The sequence below is a fragment of the Dicentrarchus labrax genome, unplaced genomic scaffold (assembly GCF_905237075.1).
Source record: "Dicentrarchus labrax unplaced genomic scaffold, dlabrax2021, whole genome shotgun sequence".
Taxonomy (NCBI): Eukaryota; Metazoa; Chordata; class Actinopteri; family Moronidae; genus Dicentrarchus; species Dicentrarchus labrax.
In genome coordinates this window covers 8,769,364-8,789,394 of record NW_026136709.1, presented here as the reverse complement: position 1 = coordinate 8,789,394, position 20,031 = coordinate 8,769,364, and the positions used below count along the sequence as shown (strand labels likewise).

Here is a 20,031-nt window from a genome sequence, read left to right as displayed (position 1 = left end):
GTACTGGATTAATGTGAGCAAATCCTCAGAAACTCATGTGAGATGGTTAATATATTCTGGTCAGTGCGATGTACAAAACTGTGGCAAGCAGCTCTCAGCAACATCAACTAGAACTGCTTGACAATGTGTATATTCATTTAAGCTCATACATTTCCTACATTATTATTGTATATATACAGTAAATTCATTTAATCACTACTGTTCACTAAAGTATTCTGTTTTATATGTATTTTGTTTTATTCATATATTTTAACTTGTGCACTAATTTAAGTCTTTTGTCTCTTTTATGTTTGTCATTTTCTTTTTAAACATTTTATATGGAATCACTGAAAAACACTAACTTTTGTGCTGATGGTAAGAACTTAAAGTTGATCTTTAATTTTCAGTTTCTTCCCTGTAGAGGGCGCTGCAACACAGTGAAGTGATGCAGTCACTTTACAAGCTGACTGTGAAATTCTGTCACTGCTGAGTTTATATAAACACTTTAAACTTGCTGTAAATATCTGACAGACATTAAATACTTTTTTATTCACCTGATCCTTTAATATCTTCCTATAACTTGCACCAGTAAATTCTGCTTCTGCAAACTTCTTGATTTTTCAAAATAAAAAGGATTTCTGCAAATGAAATTTCTCAAAGTTTAAAGAGTGTTGAAGTCTTATTTTGAGTATTGAGACTGAATTGAAAACAGAATTTGATGCACACATGAATTATACTTAAGGCACTATTATACACTAATGAGTTAGGCACATATTACACATATTATTTCTGCCAACAGATCCTATTATAGTAGTTAGCTTGTTGATAAGTGAAGTAGCCTTTAGTCTGAGAGCCACAGAGTGAATCAGCTGCAGCTCCATCATCACCATCTTCTCCTGTTACTGAGGACGTCATCAGAGAAGTTGAACAACTCAAACTGAGTTATTACTGAACATGACTTCCTGTATTAAGACCAGGGAATCAGTTTGAGAGTGACAGCAGCTTCTAATCCTGTTTTCAGTTTAACTCTGGGGCTTCCTTTTTATTGTTCATGTATGGAATTTGCCTTAAGTTTCTAAAGTTGAATTCTTCTGTGTTACAACAGACTGGACGAGCACTTGTTGGAAACTGATTCACTTTAATTGTGTGAATAAAACATGATCTTTCTCAGTGTGGGAGTCAGAGTCAGATGGCTTTCCACCTTTGTTTTATGCTCAGAGTCTAATGAAGACGTAAACAGCCGACTGCAAACTGAGAAACTACAGTAAAGCTTTGATTGAATCCACACTTTGTTCAGGTTTTATCTTATTTCTGTTCCTCACAAGCAAATATTCATCTGTTATAAAATGAGAAAAAGCTGATATTTGTGATAGTTATCGATTTATTTATTTGAAAATCAGGAGATCATTAAGCAACCAACTTGAATCTTCTTCAGTCAGAAATAAATCTTAGACCAACATGGAGATAATTTATATTTATAGAAGCTGGATTGTGGAGATTTATATCAATCAGAAGTAAGATGTGATTTTAATATACAGATTTTTGTTTTTGATGTAATATGAGAAAACAGAACAAATATTTACACATACATGATCATAATTACTAATAATGACACATTATATAAATAATAAACATGTTTGCTGATTAATTCCATGTCAAAAGAAAAAACTTATGAACAAATGTTCTCGTGTTCAGTGTGTGACCAATGTTCAACACAGCACTGACTTCTCACCAAAATCCAGATATTTCAGTAACTTTAAGTAACTCTAATCAATATTTTTATATTAACAATGGACCAAATAACAAAATGAAAATAGATCAATATCACCAATTACTGCAATAACAATCTAACTATTTTAAAAGATATATATATAAACTTCGATTAAATCCAAACTTTCTACAGGTTTTATCTTCTTGTTACAAACAATTATCTGTTAAACTATGAGAAAAGTCTGGTATTTACAAAAGAGTATGAGGGCCACACGAGTAAAAACAAAAGTGGAAGATTAAGTCAAAATATTGAGAATAAAGTCTAAATATTAGAATAAAATCTAAATATTGAGAATAAAGTCTAAATATTGAGAATAAAATCTAAATATTGAGAATAAAGTCAAAATATTAAGAATGAAATCAAAATATTGAAAATAAAATTGATGTTTCAAGATTAGAGTTGAACTTTTAAGTCTAAGAGACTTGTGATGCAGCCTGTGAGTCCTGCTGGCTGTCCTACAGAGGAGAGGACAGAGATACACAATCATAAATGACAGTAAGACTTGATAACACCAGGCGCTGCTGAAAATGGGCACACAAATAGATCTGCAACATATTCATTCCCTTATTTTTTTCTATGATTTTTCACATCAACTTCCAAAATGAATTAGAAGTATAACGTGGAAATTAACATTCCACAAGGTGGAGCTACAACAGAAGACAAAACTTAAAATCAATTGTTGTGTTAATCTACAGTTACGTTGTCATAAACAGAACAAATGTGTAGAAGCAGTTTGAGAATATACAATAGTCCAGGTTGGAGGTGGAGGAGGTGGTTGAGTGTGGAGCAGAAGGAGTGAAGGGAGTCTCAGTGTGTCTGCAGAGACTGTGTAGAAGGACAGAGCAGCAGCAGAGCAGTCCAGATACACTGATGATACTCTGTCACATCCAGAGGAACACACAGGGATGATGGTGGACTTGACATTGTGTCTGACAGTGGAGCTGATCTCAGAGCAGTTCAGACTGCAGCACTGAGAGTCATCTCCACTGGTTGTGATTCCTCTGTCAGTCACTGCTGGATGAAGCTCTGCTCTCCACTCTACCTCCCAGTAACATGGCCCAGTCAGAGCTGATGCTGCTGCTTCAACCTCTCTGGATCATCAGGACACAGCTGATCCTCCAACACAACCTCCTTCCTCACCACTCACACTCTGACTGGCTTCCAGCTGATGAGAGAAGAAGACAGACAACAGAAGTCATAAATCAGTGTTTACAGAGACTCCCTCCATCAGCACATCCAGTATAAAGACCAGCAGGGACTTCAGTCCAGTTCAGACCAGAAGGTGAGCGGGTGTGTAGCTTTCTGGCTTTCTGAGCTGAAGCTCACAGACCTGCAGACACTTTGGACATCAAGTCTGTTGACTGCAGATTTCACTGAAGTACAAAGTGGAAATACAGTGCTGAAGTCCCTGAACGCATCATTACTGCAGAAACAGAGAGACATTTACTGCCCACTGTAATGATGGATTTACTGCTGTTTGGGTTCAAAGCTGATAAAAACCACAGTCTCAGTCACATTTGAATGTTTCATCTGCTTTTGAAATCTCACAGGACAGATCTGTAAATATGGAGTCTGTTTAAAATAATATAAAACATATTTGGACTAAACAAAAGACAAATGGACAGATATATATCTGATGTTAAAGGTCCTACATGTTCATACAAAGACTGAACAATAGCTGTGATAAATGGACTTCAGCAGAGGTTCTGGTTTGTACAAAGACCACATGGTCACTAAATATAATGATGGTTCTTTGAAATAAGATCCAGTGGTTTGCAGGCTTCAGTCAGACTGATCTTAGAGCTGTGACAAAGATGAACTGATCAGTTGTTTAGTGTTGAAATGAGAGAACAAACACTTTGAGATCAGATTTGATGGTACGACAGTTTGATGAATGAGGACCACTGTCTCTGTACAGCTTAACAGCTTAACAGACTTAACAACAGTCATCTTCACATCAACTCAAACACATGATCACAACAAGCTTCTGGCTCTCTGATTGGCTGACTGTTCTCTCTCTCTCTCTGTCTTTCTGTCCAACCCTGAAGTCTGTCACCATCCTCCTCTCACAGCTTCACTGAGGAAAGCAGCAAATACTGGATCTTTGCTTTGATACTAACTGTGTTTAGTACAATACTGCTGAAACCAGCATGGACTGACTCCAACCCTCTACTGACCTCAGAGTCTCCAGTCTACAGTGTGGACTCTCCACAAGATCAGACAGCAGCTTCACTCCTGAATCCTGCAGCTTGTTGTACCTCAGGTTCAGCTCTCTCAGATGGGAGGGGTTGGACTTCAGAGCTGAGACCAGATAATCACAGCTGATCTCTGACAAACTGCAGCCCCACAATCTGAATAAAGAATAAAAGATGTAAGTTTAGAAGACAATGTTCCTGTTTGAAATCATTCAGTGTTTAATAATCTGTTCAGAGCTGAAGAAGGTTTAGAATGTACAAGTTTAGAAAATGTGAACAAAAGACATCTACAATATTTCTTTTAGGAATAGTGGAGTCATAAAATCAAATTATCTTCAGTTTAAACTATTCAGTCAGTATAAACATCATATAGCTTCATAACTATGTTGGAAACAGCAAATACTGAATATATTTGTTATTGTCTGATAGACAGAATAGATTATTCATTTATTTATTTATTGTATTTGTGTATTTTTTAGAGCAGCTATACAACATGTTGTAATTTGGTTTTCTCCTGGTAGTTTTAGATGTGAAGCTTCTCTACGAGCTGCAGGTGAAACTCGCTCACAGGTTCCTGACTAGCTGGACGCGCTCCAATACGATGTTGGCAGTAACACGACTCCAAAGATGGCAGGAAGTTAAAGGCCGAATGGACAAGATGGAGAGATAAAAACCTGAACTGTGATAGTTACTGTCCACTCATTGTGTCGGTTCAGTCAGCATGTGTGTGTGTGTGTGTGTGTCTGAAATCTAGAAATCAGCCGATTAATTCTTAAATTATGGCTAAAAAGCTATTTTACGGTCACAATGACCTTTGACCTTTGAGTCACAAGTGTCACAGATTGAGTATTTTAAAACCAATATAAATAAAGATGAAAATCAAGAGTTTAAGAGGTTCAGAGTGAATTATCCAGTGTAGATTCTTCTTGTTATATTCAGGTTTTAAATGTGGAGCTCAACATTGCTCTGCCACAGTCAATGGACTAAACCACTGAAGAAGAAAACAGACTTTAGCATTAAGATACTCAGTGTGGATCAGTATAATATCAGCCTTATGTCTGCACTTTACTGTCAGCACAACTTTCACATCATATTAATCTCAGCACAGAAGGAAAAAATGGTGTCTGACCTCAGAGTCTCCAGTCTACAGTGTGGACTCTCCAGAAAACCACACAGCAGCTTCACTCCTGAATCCTGCAGTTTGTTGTCACTCAGGTCCAGATCTCTCAGATGGGAGGGGTTGGACTTCAGAGCTGAGACCAGATAATCACAGCTGATCTCTGACAAACTGCAGCCCCACAATCTGAATAAAGAATAAAAGATGTAAGTTTAGAAGACAATGTTCCTGCTTGAAATCATTCAGTGTTTAATAATCTGTTCAGAGCTGAAGAAGGTTTAGAATGTACAAGTTTAGAAAATGTGAACAAAAGACATCTACAATCATTATTTTAGGAATAGTGGAGTCATAAAATCAAATTATCTTCAGTTTAAACTATTCAGTCAGTATAAACATTATATAGCTTCATAACAATGTTGGAAACAGCAAATAGTGAATATATTTGTTATTGTCTGATAGTTGAAATAGAAATTATTTATTTATTATATTGATCATTTCGTATTATAATGTCAAAAAAGAAAAAGCACTGATCAATAACATGCTGCTGATCTCAGTCAGGTCTGTAATTAGAGGATCAATACTATATTGATCCTTTAAACAGCTGCATTTGAAAATTTGCGTTGTTCTGTGTGTGTGTGTGTGTGTGTGTGTGTGTGTGTGTGTGTGTGTGTTCGTTCTGAAGGATCAATATCAATGATCAGACATTATTTGTGAAAACACATTGAAATCAACAGAAACCAAAGAAATAGTTCTCCTTCAATAAACTTGATCAGTTTAAAACAAATATTAGTTCAGAGGATCTTCTGTATCCAGATGTGACCATTTACCAACAATTATAAACATTCATTTACTTTAACAACTAACAGTGGACATTTTCTACAGTTTCTATAACAAACACAAGTCTTTGTGACTGCAGACTAAATTTAGTTCAACAAACATGAAAATATGAACAAAAGCAAATTTACAACTTTATGGATGTAAGTTATGTATGAACATAAATTAGGTTCAGTTGTTAATTAAATATATCAGATCTACAACAGTAACAGAGAGTCAGTGAACTGACCTCAGAGTCTCCAGTCTACAGTGTGGACTCTCCAGAAAACCACACAGCAGCTTCACTCCTGAATCCTGCAGCTTGTTGTTACTCAGCTCCAGATCTCTCAGATGGGAGGGGTTGGACTTCAGAGCTGAGACCAGATAATCACAGCTGATCTCTGACAAACTGCAGTACCTCAATCTGAATAAAGAATAAAAGATGTAAGTTCAGATCAAAAGAAGATCAATAACGTGCTGTCAGTCAGGTCTGTAATAATGATGAAATCAGACATGTTGTTACTTCCATTTTCTTCTGTTTCTTCTGATTCATAACAACCATGTGTCCTTTTATGAATAATATTAAGACAGATGTTTTCTATAGAATTCCAAAAAGGCCAATATCAAATAAATAAGAATTTATGACAGAAATAATAATTTAAGTAAAAACAAACCTCTTTAAACCAGCAGTTCTGATGTATCTCACACATTTAGACTATCCTCATCACCACTGTCATCTCCATCAACACACACTGACTGTGAGCTTCATCCTCAATCTTCTTTATAACTGGATCAAATGTGCACTGAGCAAAGAGAGCTGCATATTCTCTCTTAATCTTAAATGTAACCAAGTACCTTCCTATACAAATACAGTGTATTATTTATGCTCCTGCTAACTGGTTGAGTCAGAACACAAAGTCACACACAATACTTCAAACACCAGCATTCAGAAATATGCTTGCTGCTTGTGTGTGTGTGTGTGTGTGTTTTTACAGTGTGTTTGTGCATGCATATTAGTAGCATATTAACTCTTTATTAGTCATTATTAAGCATGTTTTAATGCCTTATTGTTACGCCCCTGTCTAGGGGGAAGGAGCGCCACATAAATGTGTGATGTAAATGAACCAATAATCCTACCCCGATTCCCAAACGAACAACTAATACAGTGTTAACAATCAAGTGATGTGATTTATTTACAAACAGGTGAAACAAAGTGCAACAAAGACTAAACAACAAACTTCAGGGTGAACCAAGGCCAAAACAACAAACAAAACAGGACTAACTTCCCTAAACAAAAATCCTTTCTAATCCCTATGCAATATAAATAAAATACAGTTACTAAACCTAACTCCCTATCCTAATGAAAAACAGGAGAAAATTAGTACAAAGAAAATGGCAGCTCACCCTTACGATACTCACTGAACACAATCATACAAAAACACTATCTACTAAGATCCTAACAATTCACGCTATCGCAAAAACACACACTCTACAACCGAGGACAGAAGGATGCTGCTGCTGAAGGTTCTGCCGGCGAGCTTCGGTGTGGTGCGGCGTTTTGAATCCCCGGCGGATGTTGCGGCTCCCTGGGAGAACCAACCAGCAGGCGACACTCCACCAGCCAAGCCCACGGCATGGACCAGTCAGCGCTGACCTACGGTAATGTCCAAATTTCTCTCTAACTCAGAATATGTTCTTCATTTTAAATTGAGGTCTTGGTCATATTTTATTATGCTTTGCTCAGTGTGGGTCAAAGTCACCAGACTGTGAACTATTACATTTGTATTCAACTTGAATTATAATCTTTTACATCTTTTACAACCTTTTACATCAACTCTCTCCTCTGTGTCTCTGTCGCTGTGTGTGTGTGTGTGTGTGTGTGTGTGTGTGTGTGTGTGTGTGTGTGTGTGTGTGTTTTGCCTCCGATCCCCAGTAAAAACACTGCACACAGATAAATTAGACAGATCAGATATACACTGTACAAGAGCAAAATACATGAACTGACCTCAGAGTCTCCAGTCTACAGTTTTTACTCTCCAGTCCAGCACACAGCAGCTTCACTCCTGAATCCTGCAGCTTGTTGTCACTCAGGTCCAGATCTCTCAGATGGGAGGGGTTGGACTTCAGAGCTGAGACCACAAATTCACAGTGAGTCTCTGAGAGTCCACAGCCAGAAAGTCTGTGATGACATAGAATATAAATTTACTAAGTACAATAAAATCTGGCATTTTATAATAAAAATAGACTTTTGTGCATTTTGCATCACAAAGCACATTAACATGAGCGGCTGTAGCTCAGCTGGTCAGTCATTGATCACAAGGTCTGTGGTTTGAAACTTGAGCTCCTCCTGTCCACAAGTGCTGTGATTTGTGTTTGTTAAACTTCATTTTAACATGATGTTCAATGAGCTGTATAATCACTATAGGTTGTAACTGCACTCATATGTATTTACCTCAGTCATGTGCTTCTTGTGTTTATTTTGTGCAGCTTTTTTCCATCTAGGGTTTCAGCTGTATACCAATACCATGTTATACTATAGTATGAAATCATACTATGTACATTTGTTTATCTATGGTATTGAATTCTGTTGTATTAGTGTTATTAAAAATATAGGAAATATATAGGAAATTATAGTAAAGCATTCAACCAAAAAACAAACAAACAAAAAGAACACATCTTTCTGTTTCATTACTGTAACTGATAATTAATAACTGTGTAATACTGTAAACCTTTAAACTGTGATTCTGAGATGGTTATTGTACCGTGAAAATCTCACTAATGCAGCCCCAGATGAATCTTATTAAGTTGCTCCAGCTGCTTTTCATCTCCCATTATATTAATTTAATGACTCCCATTGCAATAATAGTATAATAAACCTTTTCCACAGGAGCCATTTTGATATGAAACAGGAGGGTAAACACAGGTGTTACCAATGACACTAATTAAGGTTCTGTTACATTCAGGTCAAACACAGTCAGGGTGCTGCTACTGTGCATCATGGCTCACTGGAAAGGCTCTGCTACACTAAATGAACCTTCACTAGTAAACAAGCTCTCTCCTTTTCCCTCTCTCTCTCTGGTGGTATTTGAATGGACTCGTCTGTAAACTGGTTTATAAATCAAAATTATTTAGAATGAAAAAACATGGGAAAAGACATTCTTTGTTAAGAACTAAACAATATAATCTTTACTCTAATACTGACGGCTTCAACTTTACATTGATTTATAATGTTAATCACATCTGGACTTACTGAGCCTTTCTGCAGTTCCTCACAGCTGGAATCAGTCTCTGTCTTCCCCCCACTGATGTGTTGTACTTCTTCAGGTCCAACTCATCCAGAACCTCCTCTGACATCTGCAGCATGTAGGCCAGAGCTGAGCAGTGGATCTCAGAGAGTTTCTTCTCTGATCTGTTCTCTGACTTCAGGAACTCTTGGATCTCCTGATGGACTGAGTGGTCGTTCATCTCCATCAGACAGTGGAAGATGTTGATGCTTCTGTCAGGAGAGATATCATCACTGTTCATCTTCTTCAGGTTGTTGATGGCTCTCTGGATGATTTTTGGACTGTTGCCTGTCTGACCCAGCAGGCCTCCTAAGAGTCTCTGGTTGGACTCCAGAGAGAGGCCATGAAGGAAGCGAACCAACAGGTCGAGGTGGACATTTTTACTTTTGAGGGATTTCTCCATGGCTTTCCTCAGAAAGGCATCCAGGGTTGAATTAACATGTTTTTGACCCAGGAAGTCCTTAAGTACTTTGGTGTTCCTGTTGGTGTAACAGTGGAACATGTAGACTGCAGCCAGAAACTCCTGAATGCTCAGATGAACAAAGCAGTAGACTGTTTTCTGGAAGATCACACTCTCTCTTTTGAAGATCTCTGTACAAACTCCTGAGTACACCAAGGCCTCTGTGACATCAAGACCACACTGCTCCAGGTCTTCTTGGTAGAACATGATGTTTCCTTTCTCCAGCTGTTCAAACGCCAGCCTCCCCAGCTTCAGAAGAACTTCCCTGTCAGCCTCCGTCAGCTCCTGTGGACTCTTCTCATGTCCCTCATCATACTTCTGCTTCTTCCTCTTTGTCTGAACCAGCAGGAAGTGTGAGTACATGTCAGTCAGGGTCTTGGGCAGCTCTCCTCTCTGGTCTGTAGTCAACATGTGGTCCAGAACTGTAGCAGTGATCCAGCAGAAGACTGGGATTAGACACATGATGTGGAGGCTCCTGGAGGTCTTGATGTGTGAGATGATTCTGTTGGACAGATCTTCATCACTGACTCTCCTCCTGAAGTACTCCTCCTTCTGGGCGTCAGTGAAGCCTCGTACTTCTGTTACCCTGTCGACACATTCAGGAGGGATCTGATTGGCTGCTGCAGGTCTGGAAGTTATCCAGACGAGAGCTGAGGGAAGCAGATTCCCCTTGATGAGGTTTGTCAACAGCACATTGACTGAAGACTTCTGTGTGACGTCAGACACAACCTCATTGTTGTGGAAATCCAGTGAAAGTCTGCTTTCATCCAGGCCGTCAAAGATAAACAAAAGTTTACAGACAGCGAGCTGCTCTGCTGTGATCTTCTGTAATGTTGGATGGAAAACATGGAGCAGTGTGAGAAGACTGTACTGCTCATCTTTGATCAGGTTCAGCTCCCTGAACGAAAGCAGAACCACCAGACTGACATCTTGGTTTTCCAAGCCCTCTGCCCAGTCCAGAGTGAACTTCTGCACTGAGAAGGTTTTTCCAACGCCAGCGACGCCGTTCGTCAGAACCACTCTGATGTGTCTCTGTTGGTCAGGTAAGGCTTTAAAGATGTCGTGGCACTTGATTGGAGTGTCATGGAGGGTCTCCATCTTGGAAGCTGTCTCAAGCTGCCTCACCTCATGTTGGGTATTAACCTCTTCACTCTGTCCCTCTGTGATGTAGAGCTCAGTGTAGATCCTGTTGAGGAGGGTTCTACTTCCTGGTTCATCATTTCCTTCAGTCACATGTTTACATCTCGTCTTCAGACTGATCTTATGTTCATCTAAAACGTCCTGCAGACCACCACTCACTAATGAAGACAAAAAAGTTTGAGTCAAAACAAAGATGATTTGACAATCTGCTGATTATTTTCATTACCAATATAAAGATAAATATAGAAATATAAACAGAAGTAGTTTTGAGGGAACATCAGAAAATGTTATTTTTTCTCTGACTGTGTGTCGGTGTACGTGTTTGATTGACAGCAGAGGCAACAGGCTGAGCCTCAGCAGCTCATTATCTAAACTAGCCCTGCACGATATGAGGAATATCTGTGATGTGCAATAACACTGTTCAATATTACGATGACGATATGACTTGTGATAAAAATAAACAAACATTAAAGAGTTCATATTAGCTATTCAGTTCCTGTGTCAGTCTGGTTTTCATTTAATTAAAAACGGGATAAGAATTTAATATTTTAAATAAAACTACATGTTGTTTCTAGAAAAGCAACTGTAATGTTTAATTCAATTTGCCATATTTTAAGACACTTCACAAACTAAACTCAACAGGCAGCTTTTATTTTGGTAGCAATTCACTCTTAGCTGAGCTCAGCGCTGTGCTTATGTAAAACATAGAGGAGGTGGATGAGAGAAAGCGGACAGAGCAGATATCTCTTCTCCACAGTTTACATGGTTTTACTTGTTGAACAGTGCATTGATAAAGTGTTGGATTTCTACTAGCAACGCTTTTATTGCACTGACTTCCAGTAACGAGCGTAGTTGTCGTCAAGTGTCTCCACACAGAGGTGATTTTAGTTTGAGGGAGGAGACCATCTCAGGTCGGCCTGTTAATGACCGCTCGGTCAGTCAGTCACTCATGTAGCTGCGTTTTTCTGAAGCTGTGACTCATGTCACAAAAACCTCTGTCCCACATGTAAGTTAGCACAATATGCTGAAGGATTTTAGTATTAGTCACTGTGTGCCATCTGACCTCTGCAGCTCATCCAGAATGCAGCAGCTCAGCTGGTCTTCAACCTACTGAAGTTCTCCCACACTACACTGCTCCTCCACACCCTGCACTGACTACTGGTGGCTGATTGAATCTAATTTCTATTCACTGGTACTTGCCTACTGTGCTGCCAATGGTTCAATCTCATCCTACATCCAGGACAAGTAGCACTTGTTCAGTTTATTCCATGAAGTTTATATAGTTACATGATTCATGCAATTTTTGGGTTGTATCCACATGGTTGAATTAACTTATTAGAAGTCTATAAATAAACGTAATGTTGTAAAATGTAGAAGGTTACATTAAAATTTGATTTAAGATGTACAGTCTTACTTTGTACAGAACTGGTCTGACTGGCTGTCTGCAGTCCAGCTCTTGTTCTGGATCTTTCTCCACACTGGGGACAGGAGGAGTCTCCTGATGAAGCAGACTGGTCCCAGTATGAGGTGATGCACTGTCTGCAGAACCAGTGTCCACAGCTGGTAGAGACTGGATCCTTCAGGACGTCCTGACACAAAACACAGCAGGACAGCTGCTCCTCCACAGAAACATGACTCCTCTTCCTCTCTCTGTGAAGACATTTCTTTATTACTAAAATGATTTGTTGATTGTTGATGAAAAATACTGAGATTTGTCCGACACTGTCTGGAAGCTCAGATGGTCACAGAGAACATTAAAAGTGTTGTTAACTTTTCTGTTTGAATTCAGCATTCAGTCTGTAATGAAAATGATTCCTTTTATTTCAACTCTCCTGCTTTCATAAACACTGAGTGCTTTTCCTATCTGTCTGTCTTATTAAACATTTATTGATCTGCCTGTAGTTTGTTATTAATACAAACTCAACACTTCCTGCAGCTGCTTCACAATAAAAGCCTTCCATTAAAGAGAGCTGATTATGTCCTTCACTGTTCTACAGTCACTTTGGGCAGATTAGCTTGTGTTAGTTTAAACTGAGGTTAGAAGTGCTCTAAATAATTATTATAGACCAGCAGTTTACTGTAAGACACATAGCACGTAACAGTGGTGTCACAGGTTCAACTACAAACTGTTTATTTGTTTGTTTTTCATTCCTTTTATTTTTCCTGTCACTCTATATTGTCAGCTATCAAATGAAGGAATATATCCAGTTCAAATATTCTTAAAAAGAAGTCTCCAAATCTACATTTGACATTTTCTGTCCCTGTTTTTAAATCTGCAGATAACTTTTACATAAATAAATGGATGTTTGTTTCTTCATCTTTAGAAACAATATATTTAATTACACATTAGAAACAGATTCTTTCAGATAATAGTTACAAATATTTACAGCGACTTAAACATCAGAGCAAAAATATATGAATATTATCATATTATATATGAAATATAAACTCTGAAACTGAGGTTCTCAAGTTTTTTGTTAAAGAAATAAAATAAGATACATTTTAGTTTGAAACAGTGTCTGCACTAATAGTTCTGCATCATGAAAATAAATCTATTTTGTCTTCATGCTCAATGAATCATCTTCCATCAGGTCAGTTTACAGTAAAAACAGTTTCTTACTTTGTGTCTGAGGGTCCAGGTTCATTACTGAAGTCTGGATTCCAATCTTTGGACCGATCACTCTTCATAGACAGACAGCCGGACACTGGAGACTCTGCTCTCTGTCTGTTGTCCTGAACTCTGCAAACACCAAGATGGTTTTATTCACATGAATCCTTTGTCCTTTAATCTTTCCCATTCAGGAAGCTGTAAATAAACAAATTGCTGCTACTGTTGTTAAGTAGGAAGTAAAAGTTAGTCTATTAGTCTTCTTAGATCAGATTGACTGACAGCTACAGATACTAAGAGGAAGTTGGAAGGAAAAATTTCTCACAAAAAGTTTTTTTTAGCAAATACAGTTTGGTAGAAAATGTAAAATACAAACATTAAATCAACAGAGAACATACAGGTAACTGAATATAAGTGAAATTAATGAGTTAGTGTCAGTTCTCTTACTTTGTGTCTGAGGGTCCAGGTTCATTTCTGAAGTCTGGAGGATCATCTTTGGACTGATCACTCTTCATAGACAGACAGCTGGACACTGGAGACTCTGCTCTCTCCTCCTCTTCCTCCACACAAACACTCATCTTCTGGACTTCAGTCAGTCTGAGAGATAAAATATTAACAGACTGAGTTCAGAGCACAAGAAACAGGAAACAGGTTTGTTCAAGAGACACATGCAAGACTGACAGAACAAGAAGTAACACACACACACACACACACACACACACACACACACAGTACTCTGTATAGTATATAGAGTATACAGTATAATATAGAACTCCACCTGGTCACTTTCTTTAACCCTGTACTTGTTTTCTTGGGTTACAGTAGCTTTAATCTGTATTATTCAGTCAATCACAACTTTGTATCCACAGATGAATCAAACTGTTGAGTTCATTCTAACATTTCTGTCCTCTACAGTCCACAGGAAGAAAACTGACTCAGAGACTTTGACAGTAAAATAATAATAATGTTGTATTAACACTCACCCTGCCTCAGCCTTCAGTTTCCCTCCTTCTGCTCTGTCGACTCAAAATGGAGACTGAACCAACTGAATACTTTGACTTTCAGGGTTTCCTCCTGGTGTTATTAAGCAATCTGGTCAGCTCCTCCCCTCTCTATTTACAGGAACTCAAAGTGTGTGTGTGTCATTTTGTATTATAATGTAAAAGAAAAAGACTGGATCAACATGCTGCTTGATCCCAGTCAGGTCTGTAACAGAGGAATTCACATTAACCTCTTAAACAGCTGCATTTGGAAATTTTCTTTGATCTGTGTGTGTGTGTGTGTGTGTGTGTGTGTGTGTGTGTGTGTGTGTGTGTGTGTGGTGCTCACACGATAAACTGTCTAACATGATGTGTCTTATGAGCCGTCTCTCTTGGCTTGAAAAGACAATGAAAATTCTAGTTTGATCAAAATGTTGGTACTTAAATGATGTTTAAATAAAATGTTGTGTTTAAGTTACAAAGTGCTGTAAAATAAATTAAATAAATGTTTTCTTTACAGACTAAAGTTAAACAGTTATTAAATGACTTACATGAGTGCATTTAATGAATGACCTTTCACTGTTCATACCATGCTGTAATCTTGCATAAACAATAAATAAAGCCAATTCTGTGTATTTTAATAAAGGAAGTAAAGATTGTTTCAAAACACTGCAGAGACGTTAATGATCATTAACCATTAGTATAGTACACATCTAACCCCATGCATACCATTTGCATTGTAGACCAAGAACCAATGTCCTTCTGGTCCATCTTTCAGATGTTTCTGATATATATAGATATATAACGTTGTATTGTATAAAACGAGACCAAGGCAACTTACCTGGCCGCAGCTTCTTTTCTTGTTGTATCTTCCTTTCGCCCACAGTTAAAAGACCACAGTTGTGACAGTTTAACTGCTGGTTGAATGAACTGGTGATATTCCCAGCATTGCTGCAGATTTGTACACTAGAAATACTGACTGAATTTACTTTTCATCATTTTAATCAACCAGAATGAAATCCCTAACACGGTCAACACTCCAGTTCTGATTTCAAATAAGATTAAAGGAAACATACAGTCTGCAGTTTAACGCAGTGTGGAGTGAGCTCCAGATCAACTGGTGACATCTACAACATTTTTTACCATTGATCATGTCGTTGTCTACACTTTTATCTCACCAATCACAATGATATTATACACACAATGCTATCACCCCTCTTTCATCCAAATTAGACAACTGTCAAATCTTCATTTGCAGTAAGAACAGAAATTGGACAAAGTTAAAACTTAATCAGTAGAGGGTTCACACTATACAAATCCGATTCACATTCACAACTTTGTGGGATTTTGAATAAATGGGACAGAGATTATAAGATGTGATAGAATTGTGGTATTATATATAGAAAACAGTCAGTATATGTTTAATAAATTACGTTGAAGTAGAGTTGTGGTGACATTATATGAGCAGATTAACTTGTGATGCAACGTCTGTCTACCATTGATCATGTTTCATATTAAAGTTTACAGACTTTTTATCTTTATTTATATTCTGTACATGTCAGCAAAGTCTTCAACAAAATTACATATTGTAACCTGTTTTGCAAATAGGAGCAGAAGTTGGATGCCCAGCTGAACAAACTTATTCAGATCCAGAGTTGCACATGCAGCAAACATGTGGACTAAACTGCTGAATCTTGTAGACTGTTGGGATGAGTGTGGAAACGCCTAGATTTGAAATATTAAACTCGATCGAATAGTAAATACAGATAGTGTAGCATGAATGACTGTGCACTCTGCCACAGCTGACAAAGTTCTCCACACTGCTTGGAGCGTAAACTCAGACTGATTCATTTATAGGCTGGATGTAATTACACACATTAAAAACAACTATGACACAAGACCGATAACATGAGGATTTTGGATGTTTTATTGACGTTTGCAATGTTTTGTCACATACATTGCCATTCCCCATAGTCCCTGCTTTATACAGTTACCAGATTTTGTTGGAAAATGCAGGAGAACCTACTGGTTCCAGAGGAATACATAAATATTCATTATGTGGAGACGTTTTTGTGAGGAGCAGACACCAACATTATTGTTCCAGCAAAGTGTTTCTATTGCAGTGTTTTAAATGTCAAATGAATGAAGGTCCTAGAAGTAGTCAGAATCTTTATTTCCTGGTTCGGCCATAAGGTCCTCAAAGCCTCAGTATCACCAGTTAAACTGTCACACCTGTGAGACTAACAGCTACAACTGCTAGAGAAACACAGACAAGCATTGTAGCAATTAACTTAAACGTCTTAAAAACATTATTGTGTTTTAGAAAGTGTTTTATATATGTAACACGATCATCAACTTCATGTTTAATGCCCTTAATGTACAAAAAATTACAGTAATGCAGTATTTAGACAATGATATTCTGTGTTCTACATTCAACATTTCACATAAAAATGTGTAAAAAAGAAAATCACAAACATAAAAAAAATGAGACAAACGTAAATGAGAATGAACTTAATAAAATATTAATAGTTTTCAAACATTAAATTAATAGATTAAGCCTAAACATTTTGGTTTATACATTAAATAAATCAGTGTTATCTATGTTACAGTCGCTGGTAATACACTGCAACCATTATTGACCAGAGAGGGCGCTGCTGACCCCATAATTATAATGTGGTCAACATCGCCCTCTTGTGGCCAAATAACAGAACTGCAATTAAAACATTGTAAACAGAAAACAGCAGTTTCCCTACTTCAACACTGAATCTAATCCAGCTGCAGCAGTTTATCAACATTAAAACTCCTTCAGGGGAAATATGAGGAGAAAATAAAATGTCAAAGCTTCCTGTTTCACAGCTGAACTTGATATTTATGTTGATGATATTAAAAATCCCCCACTTAGACCTGACATTAAAACTGTTGTATTAACCCTCTACTGCATTAATTATTACTTAAACATGATGGAAATGTTTAATTTGTTTTTATTACTTAAAATGGTTTAAATAATGGAAATATTTGATATATTTATTTATTTGGCTTTTTTTCTAAAAACATAGTAACTACATGTTACCATTTTACAAAAAGCCAACCACATCTAAACTGATTTTTAATGATGAGAATGAAAAAGCTAATTTTCTCCAGATAGTATTTGAATTTTTCTCTGAATGAATTTTGCAGAAATATTGAACAGTTGGTTAACTTTGGGGCCCTCAGATATTCTTTTGTGTGTCACTTGTCCATGGAAAAAAGGAATGACAAACAGGATTTCATGGTCACATGATGTGATGTGTATTTATACTTTCAAAGTAAAAGAGCCTCTTTTCACAATAAAACTAAAGTACCGGTGAGTAAAAGTGAGAAACAGTCATTGTTAACATATGGCAACACTACGGTGGCTGATAGGTTTTGTGTTTGGTGTGGACGGTCTCTTGAGTCTTTAAAGGGATACGGAGCAGACGGAAGGACCAGACATGCTGCATTATTGCAACACAATATTTGAATGAGGGACACCTGTACGATGCAATCATGGACATGCTGTCAAGTTTACACAATATAAACATCAGCTTGCGGACTTTAAAAAGTAAACACAGGGTTGTACCGTTAGAAAGCCATCACCATGACTACCACTCTGGAGCGTGCAGCCACATGCATGGCTCATCCACGTATTAACCAGCGCATTGAGTCCTGGTGGTCCATATGTAGAAAGGGAAGGAAGCAAGCCACAAAGTCATTTAATAATATATATATACACACAGACAAAGCCCCGAGTTCTTCATACCGCTGGAACATTTGGACTTAACTTGCACAACATTCAAAACTGTTTTAAACCGTAAACATTGGTCACTCTGTCAGCTCTTCATCATTATCTTTTCAAAAAGGTAGTGACTTTAATGTTTGTTTTTTTGTGCAACAATATTGTTCTATTTAATGTTTGTCTGTTAGATGTTCTGTGAGTTGTTCTTGGAGGTCGTGTGAAATGTCAAATAAACGTCTCCCGATCGTGTCATTGGACAGAGGGACAGGTTTCAGTGTCTCAGCACTTTTCCGACCTATGATTGTGACTATGTCCACCGTTGTCGGAGTATTAGCTCCCCTGCTATCCTGTGAGCTTTTCGGCCCCTTGCGATGTGGCGGTGTTTGTACGAGGCTAACGGTGCTTTTTTATTTACTGATGCCTCTGTTGGAGATACTCATCGAGTTTTCTATGAAAAAAGTCCAGTGGCTTATTGACATAACTGGGGTGTATATTCCAGGTGTTTGCTTTCATGCTGTCCGTCAGAAGTTTGAAAGGACCAAACAACAGGCTGTCTTCTTCACTTTCCAGAATCAGTCTAAAAACCCCAAAGCACTCAGGTCATCGTATTTCCTGCCTTTATTAGGTTTATGCCGGTTACTGTCACTTGCTGTTCTTTCCTCTGACGTCTCCTCCGTTTTCTTTTCACCCTGTCAGAAACTTCTCTCCATCTCTCCTCCGTCAGTCCCCCTGCCTCTCACTGTTGAGACACCTCACTGCCCCCACTATTTGAGAGAAGTACTGGGATTAATGTGAGCAAATCCCCGGGAAACTCATGTGAGATGGTTAATATATTCTGGTCAGTGTGATGTACAAAACTGTGGCAAGCAGCTCCTGGCAACATCAACTAGAACTGCTTGACAATGTGTATATTCATTTAAGCTCATACATTTCCCTACATTATTATTGTATATATACAGTAAATTCATTTAATCACTACTGTTCACTAAAGTATTCTGTTTTATATGTATTTTTGTTTTATTCATATTCTTTAACTTGTGCACTAATTCTAAGTCTTTGTCTCTTAATGTTTGTAACTTTTTAAACATTTATATGGAATCACTGAAAACACTAACTTTTGTGCTGATGGTAAGAACTTAAAAGTTGATCTTTAATTTTCAGTTTCTTCTCCAGAGGGCGCTGCAACACAAGGAAGTGATGCAGCTACTTTACAAGCTGACTGTGAAATTCTGTCAAATGCTGAGTTTATATAAACACTTTAAACTTGCTGTAAATATCTGACAGACATTAAATACTTTTGGTTCACCTGATCCTTTAATATCTTCCCTATAACTTGCACCAGTAAATTTCTGCTTTGGCAAACTTTGATTTTTCAAATAAAAGGATTTCTGTAATGAAAAGGAGAAAAATATTTTTTCTTAAAGTTTAAAGAGTGTTGAAGTCTTATTTTGAGTATTGGAGACTGAATTGAAAACAGAATTTGATGCACACATGAATTATACTTAAGGCACTATTATACACCAATGAGTCAGGCACATATTACACATATTATTTCTGCCAACAGATCCTATTATAGTGAAGTATTTGTTGATAAGTGAAGTAGCCTTTAGTCTGAGAGCCACAGAGTGAATCAGTTGCAGCTCCATCATCACCATCTTCCTCCTGTTACTGAGGACGTCATCAGAGAAGTTGAACAACTCAAAACTGAGTTATTACTGAACATGACCTTTCTGTATTAAGACCAGGGAATCAGTTTGAGAGTGACAGCAGCTTCTAATCCTGTTTTCAGTTTAACTCTGCTTCCTTTTTATTGTTCATGTATGGAATTTTTGCCTTTAAGTCTCTAAAGTTGAATTCTTCTGTGTTACAAACAGACTGGACGAGCACTTGTTGGAAACTGATTCACTTTTAATTGTGTGAATAAAACATG

At 37.6% G+C, this 20,031-nt stretch overlaps 1 protein-coding gene and 1 long non-coding RNA gene across 51 annotated transcripts in view; one reads left to right on the top strand and one right to left on the bottom strand.

Annotated features, from left to right (window-relative positions):
- The window catches only part of LOC127369792 (uncharacterized), a 62,337-nt gene extending 51,671 nt beyond the window's left edge, over positions 1-10,666 (top strand). Inside the window, exon 4 of the long non-coding RNA XR_007886113.1 lies at positions 10,508-10,666. This is a non-coding gene — a long non-coding RNA (uncharacterized LOC127369792). The remainder of the gene's footprint in view (positions 1-10,507) is intronic.
- Positions 1-14,411, bottom strand: part of LOC127369757 (protein NLRC5-like) — a 137,779-nt gene extending 123,368 nt beyond the window's left edge. For 36 of the 50 annotated variants that reach the window (XM_051411436.1, XM_051411474.1, XM_051411439.1 and 33 more), the window contains exons 1-7: positions 13,815-13,960; positions 12,174-12,409; positions 9,126-10,917; positions 7,881-8,054; positions 6,126-6,299; positions 5,075-5,248; positions 3,928-4,101 (exon numbers count right to left, since the gene is read on the bottom strand). In XM_051411436.1, the coding sequence (XP_051267396.1) occupies positions 3,928-4,101; positions 5,075-5,248; positions 6,126-6,299; positions 7,881-8,054; positions 9,126-10,917; positions 12,174-12,409; positions 13,815-13,945 (2,855 nt within the window). In that variant the 5' untranslated portion in view covers positions 13,946-13,960. Of the gene's footprint in view, positions 1-3,927; positions 4,102-5,074; positions 5,249-6,125; positions 6,300-7,880; positions 8,055-9,125; positions 10,918-12,173; positions 12,410-13,379; positions 13,494-13,814; positions 13,965-14,350 lie in introns of those variants that run through there. The other 14 variants (XM_051411482.1, XM_051411483.1, XM_051411485.1 and 11 more) reach the window with 11 other exon arrangements.
- Between the last annotated feature and the right edge of the window lie 5,620 nt (positions 14,412-20,031).